At 41.0% G+C, this 20,400-nt stretch overlaps 1 protein-coding gene across 4 annotated transcripts in view; it reads left to right on the forward strand.

The window, feature by feature from the left end:
* The first annotated feature begins 2,736 nt into the window (after positions 1-2,736).
* iffo2b (intermediate filament family orphan 2b) overlaps positions 2,737-20,400 on the forward strand; it is a 31,678-nt gene continuing 14,014 nt past the window's right edge. For 2 of the 4 annotated variants that reach the window (XM_037767035.1, XM_037767045.1), the window contains exon 1: positions 2,737-3,840. In XM_037767035.1, the coding sequence (XP_037622963.1) occupies positions 3,350-3,840 (491 nt within the window). In that variant the 5' untranslated portion in view covers positions 2,737-3,349. The remainder of the gene's footprint in view (positions 3,841-20,400) is intronic. The other 2 variants (XM_037767051.1, XM_037767060.1) reach the window with 1 other exon arrangement.

Genomic DNA, 20,400 nt, shown 5'->3' on the forward strand with positions numbered 1-20,400 from the left:
CTTATTTTATCTTATATGTACATACATAAATACACACATACACATCGCCTCCCACTCCCACACAGAGACAGGTCCAGTCTTCTTCCCATCCCAAGAGGTAAAGTTACAGAAAAAAATAACATAGAAATAATTTTTAAAATAATTTAATTATTTAGTTAGAATTAAAAGTAATAAGTACTACAGTAGTATAGTTCATGGTGGTAGGATAGAAACCTTAAATACATTTATAAATTAATTAAATAAATGTAGAAAAAGTAGAAAAGAAAACAGCGCTTAGAAAATAATAATTAATAATTAAGTAGAGAAGAAGAACTTTTCAATAAAATATGAATAACTTGTTGGTGTTGCCGTTAAGCAGAAATGTACAGCTGGTCCTAAGTAGACATACATTGAGCTAAGAGCTTTATTTCACACTAATGTTCCTCATAAATCGGGAAAAATCATTTCAAATGGTTTTGGTAGGCTCTCCTGTATGTGTGCAATGCATAAAGGTAAAGCTAAAATAGCAATAGGTTAAATATGGGCAGCATATTACCATGGGACCGCATGATTAAATTGCATACTAGTATTATAATATGGCATTTCACCTATCTTAGTGAATAACATTTTCATTAAAAACAAAAACAATTTATTGTCTTGCCGAGCCGTCACAAATTAATTTGACATCTATAGGCTACTTTACATCTAAGTGTAACATGACAAGGTCAAGATCATTTAAATAATGGGGATTATAATTGGATTAACCCACTAGGGGGCACTGAGTCAAAGCAACAACATGCAAGTACAGAGAGCACGACATCACTCATAAAACTAGGCATATAACTCTCTCATAGAGCCATGTATAGTGATGATAGGCGTATTGTGGGTCTGTGCAATGCATGTCCCTTTTTCCATTAAGATTCTACCTACAGATTTCCAATTGATATTAGAAAGATGTTGTAGACTCATTTAGGTACATTTGCAAAATGTTGTCATTATAATCAGGAGTTAAGTTAAGACATGTCCCTCTCTTGCCCGGCTGTGAGTCAGCATGGCATGAGTGACATCATAACACTTTCAGAGAGGCAGCATTAAGTGACATCAGAACAGTTACTTATTTGCCTTAGTTCTGATACACAGCTTTAAGAAAAAGAGCTAACTCATCCACAGTGATCATCTTTTAGAATTACCTTATTGGCTCTATACATGATATAAAGTAGACTCCATGTCCCTATGAAAAAAGCGATGATACCGAAGCACGTATACCCTAAATATGAAATAAGATAACACTTTGATCATCAGGGGGCGGGGAGTATATGTCAGAGAATGAAACAGACATACAGCATACATCACTGTGCATTTGTGCTCATTAATGCATTTATGCAAAAAGATTTACCAATACTGCAGCTTCCTTATATTTCTGAGAAAAGTGACTGTGTGTAGCCTACAGTAAATGACATGTAGATACACACAGTATATGCATTGTTTTTATAATAGTATATAAAATATAGGCTATAATATGTAATATATGCATATCAACATCTGAAAAACTTTATTGTCCATTGCAAGGCAATGGAAACTTGTCTCTGAAGTAAAAACAACACACAGTAGCCCTATAGTAGCCTATACACACATATGAATATATGATACCCCACAATAGGCTATATAGTCATTAAATGGAGTAGAATACACTGATACAGTCATTAAGTGAGTCCCAACATACATTTTGTATTATTATTGTGGTGAAAGTTTGTCAGTGATGACTTTTTATTTTGAGAAATGATTCAGTTGTAAACTGGTTACATGTAAACCTCAGATCAGATCGGCTCCCTCTATGGAGTCTTTCAAAGCACAGCTCAAGACCCCCCTCTTTTCTTTGGCTTTTGAATATACCTGAATTGTGATTACTAATTGGCCTTTTATAATGCTCATTATAACAGTCTGTTACTCATGGATTTTATCTCGGTCTCTGTCTGTGGATATGTGTGGGATTTTGTTGTCTGCTCTGTTGACCTGTTTTTTTATTCTGCCTATGTCTGTAAAGCACTTTGGTCAGCTCATGTTGTTTTAAATGTGCTATAGAAATACATTTGCCTTGACTTGACTTGACTAAACAATAAATCTGTGCAATATTAATACACTGAATGTGAATACATTTATCTGTGCAATATATCCTTGATGCAATATACACCTCAAGTGCAACTTTGTTTACATTTTATTTATTACATCTACCCTACCTATTTTACAAGTGCAATTACCTCTGTTTACATTACATCTATTTTTATATTTTATACTTCTAGTGTAACACTTCTGTTTATATGTATTTATTACATCTACTTTACCTGTTTTATTTGCTTTATAACTGTGTGTGTTTTACCTGTTATATGTTTTATATACCTCGTTTAGTCTTGTCAAGTATTTGTTATAAAGCACTGACCAGAAGTGGCAACTGTGAATCTCGTTGTATTTGATACAATGACAATAAAGCTTTCTATTCTATTCTAATAAAACCTTAATATAATGCCTGAACACTATGCGTATAGTAAATGAATTGAAAATGCATTGTTGTTATAGTCTACTTTATCCTATTAATTAGGCTTATTATGTTTATGCCTTCAGCCAGGATGTGATCCCTCTCAACCCCCCTGTCAGAGAGAGAGAGGGAGAGAGAGAGAGAGAGAGAGAGAGAGAGAGAGGGAGGGAGGAGGGAGAGAGGTGGGAGTGGCTGATGTTGGCCATAGTGCCGAGTTTAGCACTTTGCAACATGATCCTCGCTCACCAGCAGCTCGGAGAGGCCGGGCTCTGCGGTCCCGCATCCTGCCATCATCATCATCCTCATCCTCATCCTCCCACCGCGGCACCACATGGAGACGGACTGGATAGAGCCGCACACTGAACCAACTGGGAATGAACAAAAGAAAGAAGGTGGACCATCTTCTTTTCCTTCTGTCGGCTGCTGGCTATATGAACCCGCGCAGCATCATCAGCGACTGACAAAGCAAAAGGGATGATGACGGTGACTGGAGAAGCTGCTGCTGCTGCTGCTGTCTATTATTATTATTACTGCTGCGCTCTGCGTCAAACCTCCCTCAGAAGATAATGCCCTCGGTGCCTCTTTTAAAGGACTTTCTGGGTTTCTCATCAGCTTGCTGCAGCAGGAGGTCCATGTCAGTATCTCTGGGTAAACATCCAGTGATGGTCAGCTCGTCTGCAGCCTCTCGGACACTCTCAGCATCTGCATTGTGAGGCGTCCTGTGGGGCTCGTGAGGGGATATGCAGAGACAATAAGACCTTTTGTTGTTGTTGTTGTTGCGTATACAAACTACACAGAGCCATAGTTGGATTGTTGTTGTTGTTGTTGTTGTTGAACATGAACTCGCTGTTCTTCTCCTCCGCGCCGCCCGGCTCGGTCCCCGGTGGGTCTGGGTCCGGGTCCGGGTCTGGCCCCGTGGTGACCGGCAGCGCGCTCCGGAACGACCTGGGCTCCAACATCCACGTGCTGAAAACACTCAACCTGCGCTTCCGCTGCTTCCTCGCGAAAGTCCACGAGCTGGAGAGGAGGAACAAGCTGCTGGAGAGCCAGCTGCAGCAGGCTCTGCTCAAGACGCAGTACCGACACCTGTACGCCCGGGAGGTCGCCGTGCAGACCGACGGTCCGGACTCGAAGTTACCGGGCACCATCTGGAGTTACACCCACGTGAGGAGGCACGGGGAGCGGTACGAGACGCTGAGAGGACCCGGGGTGTCGTGGACGCATCCGGACGGAGTCGGGGTTCAGATAGACACCATCACCCCAGAGCTGAGGGCTCTGTACAACGTGCTGGCCAAAGTCAAGAGGGAGAGGGACGAGTACAGGAGAAGGCGAGTAGAAAAGGCTGATGCATGTTTATGTATGTGCTGTTTTCTCCACAAAGTAATCTAGGCAATCTTTATACCTGGATAGACTCTGATATATTCACCAGATATGAATCATTTGCAGGGGAGTAGCAAAAAGCCCTGCAAGAATGTTGCTATGGGCCTCCTTTTCTTTCATGGGCCCCCATCATCACCACCCTCAGTGGCCGGGTGGTTTACTGTAGGCTATACCCACCTAGGGACAAGAAGCCATGGGACAGTAGGCTATACCCACCCAGGGACAAGAAGCCATGGGACAGTAGGCTATACCCACCTAGGGACAAGAAGCCATGGGACAGTAGGCTATACCCACCCAGGGACAAGAAGCCATGGGAATATATAGGAGGAGTATACCCACTTCCTCTTTGGTAACCTACTATCCATCTACCTAGTAGCACAGTACACCCACCTCATCAACGACCACCACACCACTGACTATCTTCACACTATAGCTATCCACACCAAAATTAAGCCCAACTTTAGAGTGTTTCTCCTCCTTCCTGACAAGCTAACATGACATGATTGGTATAATGGAATCCTTATTGTAGGTTTTCTATTTTCATATGTTGCTACTATCTTCTAACCATAAGCCCGAGCCTGGTACGGCCTCCAAAAGACAGTAAAGTCGGTTGGGTCTTTTAATAAAAAATTAAAAAAAAGAATTTGCTAACATCTGGCGGGCCAACTTTGGGCAGCCCTGCTCTAATATATTGACCAGATATTAATCATTTGCAGGGGAGTAGCAAAAGTCCTGCAAGAATGTTGCTGTGGGCCTCCTTTTCTTTCATGGGCCCCTATCATCATCCCCGCCCTCAGTGGCCTCTTATTCTGGTGGTTTACAGTATACCAGCCTATCAGCCAAGAAGCCATGGGAATATATAGGAGAGTATTCCCACTAGGGATGTCACGGTACCAGAAATCTAGTAGTCGATACCAATACCAGTGAATTTACACGATTCTCGATACCAATTCGATACCTCGGTAAAAAAAACAAAAAAACAATAAATGCCATGTAATTCAACACGCACTCCTTTATTAAAACATTTGAACATTACAAAAAACAGAGGCATGTAGCCTTTAAGTAATAAATAAAAAGAAACGTCTATTAACATTGCAAAACAGAACAGCGGCATGTAGCCTTCAAGTATTTAAAACAAACAATATTGTCTGTCTTTGAGGTGCTTTGATAAATTGGAAGTATTTCCTCCTTTGGAAAGAAATGTACGACGGCACCGTTACTGCACCGCAGACTGGTTTTTGCAAATCTATTATTACTCCTTGTAAATCAGCCTCGAATGCAAATTACTTCCTTACCCGACTCTTGCTATTTGTTTTCTCAACGAGTTGAGGCGTAGGTAGCGCTGCAGCAGCTGCCATCTTTCACATCTTGTGTTGTTGTTTTTTTCCGTGCTGTTACGCCGTTCTTCTTCTTCCTTAAGTTCACGGCAGATGAGAACACTTGTAAGCGTATACTGCCCCCATTAGAACCGGAAGAATCGCATCTCCAGTACCTCCGCTCCGGTACAAAATGACCATTACAGGCATCGGTCGGTACCTTCGGTACCGAAGAAAACAATTCCGTCACATTTTATGAATTTTGGTACCGAGTTGGTACCGAAGTATCGGTTCTCGTGATATCCCTAATTCCCACTTCCTCTTTGGTAACCTACTATCCATCTACCTAGTACCACTGTACACCCACCTCATCAATGACCACTACACCACTGACTGTCTTTGCACTATAGCCACACAGAAATAAGAATGAAACTGAAATCATGGACACGATTAAAGCTCCTGTGGTAGTTTTACAGGAATATTCAAGCGATTTCTCGTCAAGCCTACATCACAGCCCACACTGCAGTCATTCAACTGCCACAAATTGCAAGGGTTGACTCATTCAATGTAGATGTACAAGCCGAGAAGTTGTTCTAATGTGGTGCTATATTAAATCAAGACAAATAATCAATATTGCTCCTAAAGATAGAGCTTCTTTTTAGCACGTTAAAATGTTCACATTAGACCTGATTAGCTGTGATAGACAGAAAAAACAAAATGTTCTCCAACGTCATCTTTAAGACGTCACCTTGGGCGGAGGGAAGCCATCGCAGGCATTCTTCACAGTTTAGGACATTTCATAGACCAAACGATTAATTACTTAAGAAACTGCAGAATTGATCGACTCTGAGAAATTATGTCTGAGTTGGATGGATCGATTGAGATTGAGTTAGATCTGAACTGTTTTCATCTACATCACCGTGTGACTTTTTGCTTCCCATGTGGTTCACCAATGTCACCAGACTGTCTCATCTGACAGTGTAGTGTGGACGAGATGACAGGCATCACAGTGATGGAGTTACACTTGAGGTAGTATTTCACATGAAGGAGCTGAGCTCAGCATTTCACACAGATGTTTATGGTGATTTGACCTGATCCTGTTTCTCACAGTCCTCTGAGGAAATTCCTTTGCATGGCTCAGTCTCCACCAATTGTTCTTCTTTAGTCACATAAATTGTGTTTCCTTGAGGACTCACTGCAGCGTCGCTGGCTGACCTACGTCACTGCTGGCCCGCTTGGCTGGCCGGCTACTGGGTAGGGGGAGACATGCCAAGCAACCGCCTGCTTCTGTTTGCTGCCGTGATTTAAGCAGAGAGGCATTTAAGCGGGCCTCTGTTTGCTCGGCGAGGTCGGCTATGACTAACGCCGGCCTCCCTGCGAGTGCACTGAGTCAGTGACACAGAATGTGTGTGCAGTCCCACTCTTCTGGGAAACTGGATATCCTGTCCAGTCATTCTCTGGAACACCAGCATATCCTTTTTTGTGCATTTCTGCTTGAGGAGACAGACGGCAGCAGTGACTGGGACGGCAGCCAAATTAAAAACTGCTGCAGCTGAAGTCCAAAATTTTGGAGCTCTTGACTCTATGAGTCATTGAAACAGCCATCTCAGTTGCTTTTCAATCAGGGTTTTAGCTTGCAAAATACAGAAAACAACTGCATGTAGCACATTCACATGAAACCTATATTATGCCTCCAAATATTGTCTGTTGAGCCGACTGCTTTTCTATACATTTTATTCATTATTTTTACACCAGTGTAGGTATTCTCGGTCTAATTTGTGTTTTTCTTTAATGACACTCACAAGTACCAAAGTGTCAAACATGTTCTTTATATGGTTTTCACGTCTATAAGTGAGGTACAAGGAACATTTCTAGCCTCTTTTTTATTGCCCAATAATCATCAATCTCTCTCCCTGCCTCTCACGTTACTTCTCTGCTCTGAGCTCAATAATTGCATCACTGCTGCTGAGTTCACCTCCTCCCGGTTGTTTTCTCTCCGTCTCCCGGTCTAAATCCTCTTTACTACCGTCACGTTTCAGCATTCAGTCCCCAAGCCCCATCCTGCCATGCCTTTTCTGTTCTGTGCTCTTTGTGTTTGGCCATTCCTTCGTCCGTCACTCCACCCCTCTGCAGCCTCTCCACCCCTCCACTCCTCCACCCCTCCACCCCTCCACCCCTCCCTGTCTCAGACATTCAGCCTGCTTTGTAAGGCATCCTCAATCCCGATGGAGCCCCCCCACCCCCTCCCTGTGCTCCCACACTGCCCACCCAGTGATTTATTAAAGCTTTACGAGAGTGGACACACACAAGTATAGATGGATAGCCAGCTGGTCCAATACTGATTTGGTCACTTGCATTTATACCACGATGCACTCGGTTGTTTATTTTCTGTCGTGTTACAGTGCGCCTCTTTCTGATAAAGAGACGGAAAAAACGGTGTGATTTGTCATACGTTGTCACTTGCGAAGTTCAGAGGCTGCTTGAATACAAGAAAAGGCTCAAATATAGGCCTAACAGAAAACATATTTATCAGGACAATAAAGAATATGGTGCAATATGGGGTAGAAATGGGAAAGAACTGGAGGCAGGATGGCAAATCTGAAGACGTTTTTAACCTATTGAACTCTGATTTTCCCCTTAAGTAACTTTAAAGTAAAACCAATACACTGTTGTAAACAATTGTTGTGTAATCAAGCATAAACTTGCCTGCAGACATTATAGCAACATATGAGTGTCATTTAAAGCAGCAGTAGGCAGAATGTTTTTGGCATCATTGGGCAAAAATTCCATAATAACCTTTCAGCATATTGTAATTCAAGTGTTCTGAGAGGAAACTAGACTTCTGCACCTCCTCATGGCTCTGTTTTCAGGCTTTAAAAAATCTAGCGTTCCTATTAGCTGTTCATTCAACGGAGGCAGCTGAAGCTAGGCAGCGCTGATCAAATATGAATCAATATTCTGTTACTGTAATGCCTATTTCTCTCCTCAAATGTTTTCAGAAACATTAAGTGTACTGTTTGTAAAGCGCTGCCTAGTTTGACCGTTTGATCTGAGTTTGCAAGTGATTGACAGCTGCTCAGAGGCGGCAGGCTCCAGCTCTGCTCTGATTGGTTGTTTTCCTTCAGTCTGTGAAATCTTGCAGATGCCATTAGGAGCAGCAGAGGACACAGAGGAACATTATTTTTTTTCAGATTACTTGTCTCATGCACTACTGTCAGGATATAGTGACCATTTTATAAAAATCACTTTCTGTAATCATATTTTCTCCAATTCTACCCAAAAGTTACGAATTCACATTTGAGACCTTTTTTAAATCGTTTTTTGGTGGGAAATAGTGCAGTTTTGTCATATAGACAAAGATTCAAATTTAATTATAACGTCCCAAAATAGTAAAAATAAGGTTCTAGCATGATGTTTATTTTCCATTCAGATATTTCCTCAACCATCCACAGGTAGTAGTGCTTTCTCTGAGCAGAAAAGTTCATTGCTCCCAAAACATCTATTGACCTTAATTATATTTCCAAATTATACAACATCCTTTTGGTGGAGGACAGTCTTGTTCTTTCACAGCTACTGGATGTATTTGTGGATCAGGAAAAGCTCTTTAACCGATTTAGACAACACATTCTTAGCTAATTCATCTGATTTTTTGGCCTATCAAATGCAAAACTGTGCTTTATCACACACACACAGTCCCTCTCTGTTTCTCACACACAGACATACGACACATACACAAACAGCTGTCCAAGCGTAGGCTTCATAAATCAGACAGCCAGCTTATATGAAAGTCCACTCAGTGCCACCGTGTCTACCTCTCACCCTGACAAACGACCGAGCAAGGAAAGGAAAATGGGGGTAAGGTCAATGCCAGTGCCCTCGTTCACACTGTTTTCCTCCCTCTGTCTTGCATCTCTGTGAAATATATCACTTGGGAGTTAATGAGGCTCTGCCAGTCATTGCCACCAGCGTGCGATAGTGCTAAAATGACGTGAAAACTGTAGCTGACATTGACGAACACATTTGACAGTCGGCACCAAACTAAGAATAGAAACTGTGTTTATATGCCTGTGACAGCTATACCTTTATGTGGCCAAGAAGGCGAAGTGCACATTTGTTTAGTATTTACATGTGATACTGTTGGTGCAGACAGCTTTATCTATTATGCAGATTACTGCACACAGAATAAAAAACAGCAGTTATGCCTGTGCTCATATGCAAACACATTTTCAAAGAGCTGTATGAAAAAAGATAAGGGTATTTGCTTTTTCCAAAGAACTCAGAGCACAGTGTACAATTGACTAGTTTGCATGCATTTCTGTAGAATAGAGGTGCTGTAGGAGGCAGCTATGAATATGGTTGCACAGACAGAAAGAAAGAAATGCAGATTATTATACCATTTTTAAGGTGCAATGCAGTGTTTTAGACACATTAAAGGACACATCATATACGAGCTGTGCCCCAGTTGGGACTTGAACCAGAGATCAGTGTGCTGTGGCCTCTCCTAATTGGATGTTTATTCCAAAAGTGAATGGAGGCCAAACAACTGTCCTGCTGGATGACAATGTGGGCGATTACAGGACGTATAGAGAAAAGTCTCTGGGCCTCCTGGGCATGTTCTTCCTGCATGAATAATTCACACACAGCTGAATTTAGCCGTGTGTGGATCAATGCAATGAGAATTCACTGAAGACTTTCTTTTTTTCGGAGGCTTTGATCATTCTTCCTGTGATTAAGAGAAGTGAAAGGCAGAGCTGAGCATCTCTTTTGAACGAAGGGTTCCGGGTAGTCCGTTCTAAAGAACTGACTAATTACAGGGTGAGGTAGACCGCGATTCCAAAGCTGAAAGCTGCATTGTGTTTCAAATATCATATTTCCCCCACGAAGAGCAAGCGTGCTGCGCTGATGGGCTCTTCAACCCGTCTCTTGTGTGTCTGATGCTGACCTGCCCTGCGTATAATCCAGGCCGTCTATTCAGGAGAGGGATTTTCTCTAAGCCGTCACCTAGCACCGAGGCTCCAACCTCCAGCCAGCCCTGCACCACATCCTGGCACGCAGCCGCCGAGCTGAACTGGGGCCTCTCGAAGTGGAAGACTCCCTGCTGCTGAGAGAAGGAGAGAGAGAGAGAGAGAGAGAGAGAGAGAGAGAGAGAGAGAGAGAGAGACTAAAACCATTGAGCTCCAGATTAGAGCCTATATTGTTTATTCCCTCTTCCCGTCTGTGTGGCGCGTTTTGCTTAAGCTCACGACATGCTTTTGAACTTGCAGTCTCTTGTACTGTTATGGGTCATCTTTATTACTTAGACAAAGTATTCATTTTGTAGATATCGTCATCATTACAAACCTGGATTGTTGTCAGGGGAAATGTTTAAGGATATATCTTATTCATCTGTGCCATAGACCTACATTGTCCTCCAGAAACACATCAAGGAGCCACACTGTTGCACTGTTTCTCCATTACGACGGACATGTACGGGCACTGTACTTTATTTTGAGTGAATCCCACATACCAGCCGATTAGATTGTTGTCAGGCTATTAAAATAGGTGTTATAAGTGGCTATAAGCCCCATAGATGTGGGTCAATAAGGGCATTCTACACCCACTAGTAGGTTTTTATCATCTATTATCATGGTAGAAAGAAGGTATAAAAGAACACGACACATATACACACACAAATACGCTGCTGGTTTTCACCTAGGAGTCAAACCCATGTCAGACTAATGGCTATTTAATGGCCTGATAACAGGCAAATCGGGTGCACATAAACTGTAATGTTGTTGTAAAGAACCGTGGTTACCAACCTGGGGATCAGGATGCCCCAAGTGATCGCAAGAATAAGTTAGAAGAGAAGAAAAGAAGCACATTTCTGCAACACAAAATTGTAATCTTTTCTGGCTTTCCTCAAATCTTTGTCTTTTTTATTGTGAAATATTAGAACATTTGAACTTTTCAATCAATCTGTGAAGGCAACGTCACGCTGGTTACTGAACTGCTCACAGCTCATAAGACTATGCAACTTGTGATGAGAGGTCATGAGTAGGCGTTGTTTGGCGATTAAGAGTCTTGTGACTCTTGTGACGCCAAAAAGGTTTGGTGCACTAGAACACCAAATGTGTGTTAATCCGCAGCTGAAAATAGCCCCCAACAAATGCACTTACTGCCTCTGTATGAGGAATGTTTGCTAAAAACTACAGTGCTGCTTTAGAAAATGACTGATGCTTTGTCCAATCTGAATCTATACATTTGTGATTATGTGTTATGTGTTCAGGATTTACATGTTCAGGAGGAACCAGTGGGCTTGGGCCACAGACGGTGGAAAGACATACTAACACATCAATGGGTTTTGCGTTTTCATGGGATTTGTAGACAATAAGAAAGATATAGAACAACGCCAGCCTCATCCTTTAAGGAACACAGTTGTCCATGGACACAGACAATTATTAAGACATTATTAAAACAGAAATGTGGTCTGTCTCTGTGTCCGTATTGATCTAACTGGAAAAACCTAGGTGACACCATGATATGTGTGTTTCCCTCTCTGCTTCGTCGTGCCTGTGCTCTCTCTGTTCTTGAGTCTGGAGCTGCTGTGTTGTGCAGCTGTGGTTGATTATTCATGGGTATCGATACATCTGAGAGCAGTGGCGCGTTGCCATATTTAAAAGTGCAGGAATGCACCTGTCTTTCGTTAAGCACCGACTGCATAGGGAGAGTGTTGCTGTACAGTATACTGTAGGTTTGGTTGGTGGATTGTTTTGGAAAAGCATCGCTATGTCTTGCAGCAGTGGTGGCCTGAGGCAGAGACAGTTTGGTAGGTAAATCTCACTACTAAGTCCATAATCATCACACTTAATCCTTATTTACACCATATAATTGTATCTCACCGTTCAGACTTGCTCAGTTTTTAAGAGCTTTTGCACCTTTTCTAAAGGAGTGGATGTGCTGACACAGCATCCGGACTTAATAGCCATTGTATTTCAAAAGCTTGTTATTCCAGAGGAAATGCTGTTTTGCCAGGTACCGTAAAGACAAACACATACACGTCACTGAGCAGTATATAGTGTTGTACATGTGCCAGATAGACAGATGGTGTGCGGGAGTCTTGACAGGGTCTTAAATCTCTGCCTTCTCGCATGCTTGACCTTAAGGTAGACCAGATGAGTCTCCTCAGAGCTCCTTGGAACTCTTAATGTAGCGCGAGATAAAGTGCTTTAACCTTCTGTGGCAGCGTTTTCATTATGGCTCAAAATGTTATCTTGCTAAAGACACAATTCGTGATCTATATGTAAACAAAGTCGTCGTGCCAACACAGGATTGTAACTTAGTTATCACTACCAAAAATGATTGACAGATCTTTTAAAACACCGGGTTACAAGTTAAGATTTACAGATTGGGTCTTAAATGGATAGATCAGCTGTTTTGAAGTGGGGTTGTATGAGGTACTTATCCATAGTAGGTGTATTACTTACAGTAGGTGTATTACTTACAGTAGATGACGGTCAGAGACGCCCCCAGCATCGAGAAACAGACAGGAATACCGACACCAGAGCAAAGCAATACAGTGCTATGGACAAGGACAGCAGAAAAACATATTTTAGCCACCTAAAAGAAAATCAATATATATTTAAGTGTACGCTATATTTTTATCAGTGTACATTTTTATCACACATACTGCATTGCCTTTATCGGTTAAGGGCCTTCTTTACTGAACGTGAAGTAGCCTTTTTTCCATCACCTTCACATCCCTCAAAGCTTTGATTTTTTTTTAAGCAGAAGAAAATATAAGAAGTATTGTACAGTAAGGGTCTCAAAATCAAATTTCCCAGGGTAGGGGAAGCTGAGTAACCTTTTCATTCCCTCTTTTCCGTTGTACCCTGCATACTGCTCCAGTAAATGTCATGGCATTGTATTCCTTGAGAACGACATCATTCTTACAGCCGACAGCAGTTAGCAGCCACATTAAACTCAACATGAAATAATAATCAGTTGTCCACCTCAACATTTCTTTTGGGTTTAGAAAGAGACATTTTGGTGTTTGGTGTGAGGTGGTAAATCAAAATGCTGTTGGTTACAGCTAAGGTGTTTGTGCTGACAAGTTGTGCAGTTAAAGGACCAGTGTGTAACATTTCGGGGGATCTATTAGCAGAAATGGAATATAATATCCATAACTATGTTTTCATTAGTGATTTGTGATTATCACATGATACTAAGAATCGTTGTGTTTTCGTTAGCTTAGAATGAACCGTTCATATCTACATAGGGAGCGGGTCCTCTTCATGGAGTCCGCCATGTTGCCCCACCATGTTTCTACAGTAGCCCTGAACGCACAAACCAAACACTGGCTCTAGAGAGAGACTTTCACGTTTTTACGTTACCTGATGGCCACCGTAGTTCTCCGACATACCTGCGGTAACGTGAGACACGGAGTGCTAAACCGTGGTACCACCAGCCACCGTCTGGCTATTGTAGCTCCTTAAGTAGTGTTATTATGGTAAGGATGACCTCTGTGTGAGGCGAACTGCGTTACCACGGTTTTGCACTCGGTGGCTCGCGTTACCGCAGTCTTTGAAAGGGAGGAGTAAGCGAAGGGGTACTCAGTTGGTTGCAATCTGCAACCACACCACTAGATGCCACCAAATCCTACACACTGCACCTTTAAGCCTGCTAAATGTGAAATAGAAAGCCAACTTTTATTTAGGCTGCAACCATCTATTATTTTCTCAATTAAATCTGTATAATTATCAAAAATACCACAAATTTCCAAAGCCCAAGGCGCCGTCTTCAGATGCATTTGAGTGGCTGGAACATGAGAATTTGATGACTCAAAACAATCAATCAACTAGTTGATTATTAATTGACAATTGTCTGTGGTTCAGGAGGTACAGTGGGTCAGATCCACTTATTGCAGGGTTGGTTCCCTCCCGTCCTTGAGCAAGACACTGAACCCTGAAGGTCAATACCTTGCGTGGTAGCTCGCTGTGCTCAGTGTTGTGAGTGTGTATGAATGGCTGAATGAGTGCCATATTGTAAAGCACCTTGTTATCCAAGGTCCTATATGCAGTCTATTTACTAAAACTCAAAAACAATTCACTCTAAACATGCGGGGGATGTTTTGAAACTGGATGTGGCCCCCAGGCAGGTAGTTTCGGTTCACTGCACCACATTAATTGAAACATAATTATGGTGAAGAAACCAGATTTCCTCTGAATAGAGCGGTTGCAGTTTTTATCGTCACTCCTGGGGTCATCCTACAGGTGTGTGTACCCAGAGGCTCAAAAGACATTTGTCTAGTGGTGATGTCTCATAGCTCTATTATGTCCCACATAATTTCACTGAACACACCCTAGCTGGTGAACTGAACATCTTTTTCTCCTTTTCAACCGCAGCTCCACCCTAACGTGGCCTGGGCATGCCGGCCGTTGTTTGCGCTCTCACAAATCCATGTCATCATTTGTCAACGAGAACTTCCAACTCAAAGCCCCCGCATTGTAGGATTGTTAAGAAGGCTCTCTTTAGTGTTTTTACAAGTTACGTCTTTAGAGTTTTTGTGCAGTTCAACATCTCATACTTGTCCTGTATGTTAAGTCAACAGCCAGGGGCTCAGACCTGTAATGGCTCTATATAATGTAGACAGCAGTGAATAAAATGAATAAAATCAGTGGGAAAATAACTACTTAACAGCACAGTAGTGTGCTTTGTAGGACGTAGGGTGGGGTCGGTTTGCAGTGAAGACTGCAGGGGAAACTGATTTTCTGTCACAATGATTTGTCCCCCCCCCCCACCCCCCCACCCCCGCAGACCATATTTATTATGCGTGGTAATATATCAATAATTTGTATGTAATGAGTCATTTTCTAGGAAATCTCACTTCCCAGGTGCTTGCCTTTCATTCGTAGTAAGCAGCTCTTGTTGACAGAAACTTTTTTGATTTCTTGCCAGTTCTGCCAGCAAAGACATTCAAATGTCAACCATTATGAACATGAACAAACCATTAAGGGTTAGGGTGGTTTCGCAGACAGGCAACACCTTTGCATGTCCCTACAAAGATTTATCAGTAATTATTGCCATTATAAACACACTTACACAAGTCCCTGAGAGCAATTATCCAATTTTTTTCAGATTCCTCTGAGGTCACACCTATTAGTTGGAAACTGGTGGTAATTACACGTGAACACCACCTATGCATTTGTCTCCCCTCTAAAGGCTTTACAGTTAACTGACATCAGCATCCCTCGGCCAGAGGAAAGAGGGCTAGGACAGGCTTTGGGAGTTAAGCAATTAGATAATGCACAGAGCAAACAAGTCCAGCTCACGCCCATAGTGTCTGGAAAAAAGTCAGTGTAGCAACGTTGTGGGGCCGGGAACAGGACGGAGGATTAGACATGTTACAACATTGGCTCCCAATTATCTATCAGTCCATCAAGGGAGGATCTACCGGTGTTGCACCAAACCCTCTATTCAGATGGATGCTTTGATCAGTGGGAAAAGAGTACATAATAGTCTCACCTCGTTCCAAGAATGTCAGGAACATAATTTATGTCCAGGCTATATTTCATTTTTTAATATCGCCTTGTTGTGTTGAAGCTGGTCTATGTTTTACAAGACTTTATTCTGCCTGAACTTGCTTCTCAGAGCTCATTCATCAGTGTTGAAAAGCTGTTCCATTGAGCGAGTATTTACATCAGATTACATATGAAGTTTTAATCTGCTAATGACGCATGAAGATCCCCTGATACAAACGAAGCTTATAGAAGCTTCATCCCCTTTTGAAGGGCGTGCAAACATACTGCCGTTGCAAGAACTTTTATTAAGAAGCAGACGTCTGGTTTAAGACAGAGAACATTCATCAATCTTACAGATTACATTTCCCAGTGCATACAACCTCTCATCCTCAACGTTAATGCTTTTTTAACCAATCTGTTCTGAACATGCATTTACATCCCAGTGTTTGACAAGTGCGTACCAATTGATATTATGCTGCCGGAACATGTACCAGCTTGTCTGAATGTAGTGAAATGCTGCACTTAGTTGTAAAATTATTCATGCAAATAATTGCAAGATAACATAATAACATCATGCAAAGTTATAATTGTCTAAAGATAATTCCATTATTTGTCAATTAACATCATTCGATGGAAATAAGTACGGTTTAGTAATAATTATCAGTAGGGCTGTCAATCGATTCAAATATTTAATCACGATTAATTGCATGATTGTTCATAGTTAATCATGATTAATCACAAATTAACCGTACATTTTTTATCTGTTCAAATGCACCTTAAAGGGAGATTTGTCAAGTATTTTATATTTTATCAACATGGGAGTGGACAAATATGCTGATTTATGTAAACATATATTTATTATTGGAAATCAATTAACAACACAAAATAACGACAAATATTGTCCAGAAACCCTCACAGGTACTGCATTTAGCATAAAAAAATATGCTCCTATAATAGCGTGGCAAACTGCAGCCCAACAGGCAACAACAGCTGTCAGTGTGTAAAATACGTAAGTGATATTTAAAATGCCATTAAATGTGGTACAGACATGTTGAAAATACTCAAAATTTCCAAATATGCAGAGACAAAAGTACAACATTATATTAAAAGAAACATGTATAAATATATATGTGTGCCAGCAGTTTACCATCCTCAAGTTGAATAACCTTGAGGAATGTTGTTCCCTGATTTCGAAGCTGTCTGTGTTTCCTCCCTAAAGGAACTATCTCATAAAGGGAAAATACTCAGCGAGAAATATCTCTAACAGCTTCCAAAGCCTTTGAGATAAAGACGAGCATTGCAGGCCGATAAGGAGAGACGGGAGGGAATGACCAGTAGTTTAGGATGCAGTCCTCATATTTCACAGCAAAGCTGACTGTTTTTTGGTCGCTGTAGTCATATTTCACAACCTGAAGGTCTGAAGATCAGCTGGTTTATTGGAAGAGACATAAGACAGTCGGTTCTTAGGAAGAGGCATGCTATCATTTATCATCCTTCTGTTCATTTCACCCCACCCACGCATGTAGTTACTGGGAATTTGCCTAAAGCAAGCATATTTGTCCACTCCCATGTTAATAAGAGTATTAAATACTTGACAAATCTCCCTTTAAGGTACATTTTGAACAGATAAAAAATGTGCGAATATTTCAGTAACTTGAATATTTTATAAAAAAGTACCACTTTTTTGATCCCCTGACTTTTCCTCTAGCGCCACCATTGACTTGTTTGATTTTATAGCATGGATTGCCATGAAATTATTAAATGATTAATCAATTAGTTGTCAACAATTAAATTAATCAGCAACTATTTTGATAATCGATTAATCGGTTTGAGTAATTTTTGAAGAAATAAAGTCTAAATTCTCTGATTCCAGCTTCTTATTGTGAATATTTTCTAGTTTCTTTATTCCTCTATGACAGTAAACTGAATATCTTTGAGGACAAAACGAGACATTTGAGGACGTCATCTTGGACTTTGGGAAACACTGATTGACATTTTTCACCATTTTCTGACATATTATAGACCAAACAACTAATCAATTAATCGAGAAAATAATCAACAGATTATTCGACAATGAAAATAATCGTCAGCCCTAGAAACCAAGAATATTCTCACATATTCCGATATAACATTACATACTGTATATCCATGCCTCTTTTAGCAGTAGAGTATTTAAAATGCTTTTGTAATCCTTACCAAAAAAATAAAAAATCTCTCCTCATGGAAACAAGATTTAGAGGAATCAATCAAACACGCACAAATATTGTCCCCTGTATTAGCTATGAGCACAATGAACTCACTCCCTAAGAGCCAGTGATCATGGTGGTTTGGGAAAATGTGTGCGGTCACTTAGCAACACCGACATTCCTCCCGCTCGGCCTGGTGGTGTCTGTGTCCTGTCTGGGTTAGGACAGAGGGCTATATTTAAGTCTGGCCATGCTGGTAGGACATAAAGCTGACGAATCGTCCATCAGTGAGCGATGATCCTGCCTCACATCTCTGTGCACAGTTTACATAATTGAGCGAGCCAGGAATTAATCTGCACGCACTTCCGATGGTTTCCATGGGCACAAAATGGCTATGGACGATGGGGTGATGGAGGACAAATGTGTGTATGTGTGTGTTTGGTTGTGTTATGGATATGGATTGAGGTAAGGGAAGGAGGTGGAGCAGAGCAATGAAATGAGCTTTGACCTTGGTGCGTCGTCTCGTCAGCAGAGACCCTCGAGCAGCCGGGCGGCGGTCTCCTGAGCTTCTTTACCTGAGGCATTTCACATCGCTGCATCATTAGCACTCCACACATGTGTCTCTGTGGAGTCTGGGGACGCTATATAGCTTACAGAGCATTATGGCATTCAATCGATGACCTACTACAGAGTCATACCTCCCCCTTTTCTTTCTCTCAGGAACGCCTTACTATTTCACATCTCTGTGCCACAGATGCTTCTTCCAATCACGCTTCTCCACACCCAACATTATCAATCTGCTCTGACAGTATGGCCCCGGTTGTGCTCCGTGTAATTGCACATATAGAGGGTGGGGAATGCTGGGGTCATGGCGAAGATATTATATAGGCGCCTATAGGGTTCCATAGGGGGAATCACGTGACTCTCAGTTGTGATTTGTCAAAGCCGTCAGTGGCCTCATTTCATACGAGCAGCTGAGCTGAATGGGTGTTTGTCCTGCATGTAGCCAGATGTATTGATCCTTCAATCAGTTATCATATAACACTTCCTGTCTTACTATCGCCTGCCCTCATGAGAATGAATTGTAATGGCCCTATTAAAATCTCTTTATAGTGTTCAGATTCTGTTTTGCTTTAGAAAACGCACACTACAATTTGTGTCCTCACAAAAAAAAGAATAAATGAAGGCTCTACTGACAAACATTATTATTGTTATTTAACACATCAGGTGTAGGAAGGCTGAGCAATAGCATTAGGAATACTCAATAATACGATTATTATGGTTATAGTGATAGTGTATTGCTAACATAGACTGATAATAATTTGTTTCCAGTTACCTCTAGTAACTCATACATGCTCTGGTTTTGCCCAAATATTCCCATATCTCCTTATACACCCTTAGACTTATACAACACAGATTAATATATACATTAAAATGATATTACTTGTAACATTAGAACAATAATAAACCCCAAAATTTACCATATTTCTATTTCAAGTATTTATTTGTGTATGTAGGTATTTATTAGGGCTGCAACTACCTACTACTTCCATTGTTGTTGTCTATAAATTGTGCTAGTAGCTAATATAGGGGACAGTATTTGTCAGTGTTTGATTGATTCCTCTAAATTTTGTTTTCCAAGAGGAGAGATTTTTATTTTTTGGTAAGGATTACAAAAGCATTTTAAATACTCTATTCCTGAAATAGGTAGGTTTGGATATATGTAATGCAATTGTTTCTATGGCTGCAACTAACAATAATTTTCCTTGTTGATTAATCTGTCGATTACTTTCTCAATTAATCGATTAGTTGTTTGGTCTTTAAAATGTCAGAAAATGGTGAAAAATGTCGATCAGTGTTTCCCAAAACCCAAGATGACGTCCTCAAATGTCTTGTTTTGTCCACAACTCTAAGATATTCAGTTTACTGTTATAGAGGAGGAAAGAAACCAGAAAATATTCACATTTAAGAAGCTGGAATCAGAGAATTTGGACTTTTTTAAAAAAAGATTACTACTCAAACCGATTAATCAATTATCAAAATAGTTGGCAATTAAGTATTTATTTATGATGTTTGTCGGGGATATACACACCAGCTAAAACTAAGGCAGTCTAGGCAGTGCTTATCCAACTGTATAATCATTTGGGAGGATGTAGTATGTGGTATTGCATTATACAGAGAGTGGTTTCTATTATCTAGCTTACCCTCATTGATTTAAATGGCTGCCTAAATAGCTGTTGGGAAAAAAACACAAGTTAAATGAGGACACAAGATCACTACCGCATTTTGGCACCAGAACATTGTTAAAATCAACTGAGGAGTAGCAGGAATATTGAATACACTGACTTAATCAGAAGGGGTGTAATAAAGTCTCTAAGGGTATATACTTAAGGGTTAATCTGCTCTAATACATAGGTTCAGTTTTTGAGCTTTTAATTTGATGTCTAGTTTCTGAGAATTTCCACCCATTAAGTAACACTTTCCAGTACATCGTATAGTTTAAACAGGGT

This window comes from Sebastes umbrosus, chromosome 1, assembly GCF_015220745.1.
Source record: "Sebastes umbrosus isolate fSebUmb1 chromosome 1, fSebUmb1.pri, whole genome shotgun sequence".
NCBI lineage: Eukaryota > Metazoa > Chordata > Actinopteri > Perciformes > Sebastidae > Sebastes > Sebastes umbrosus.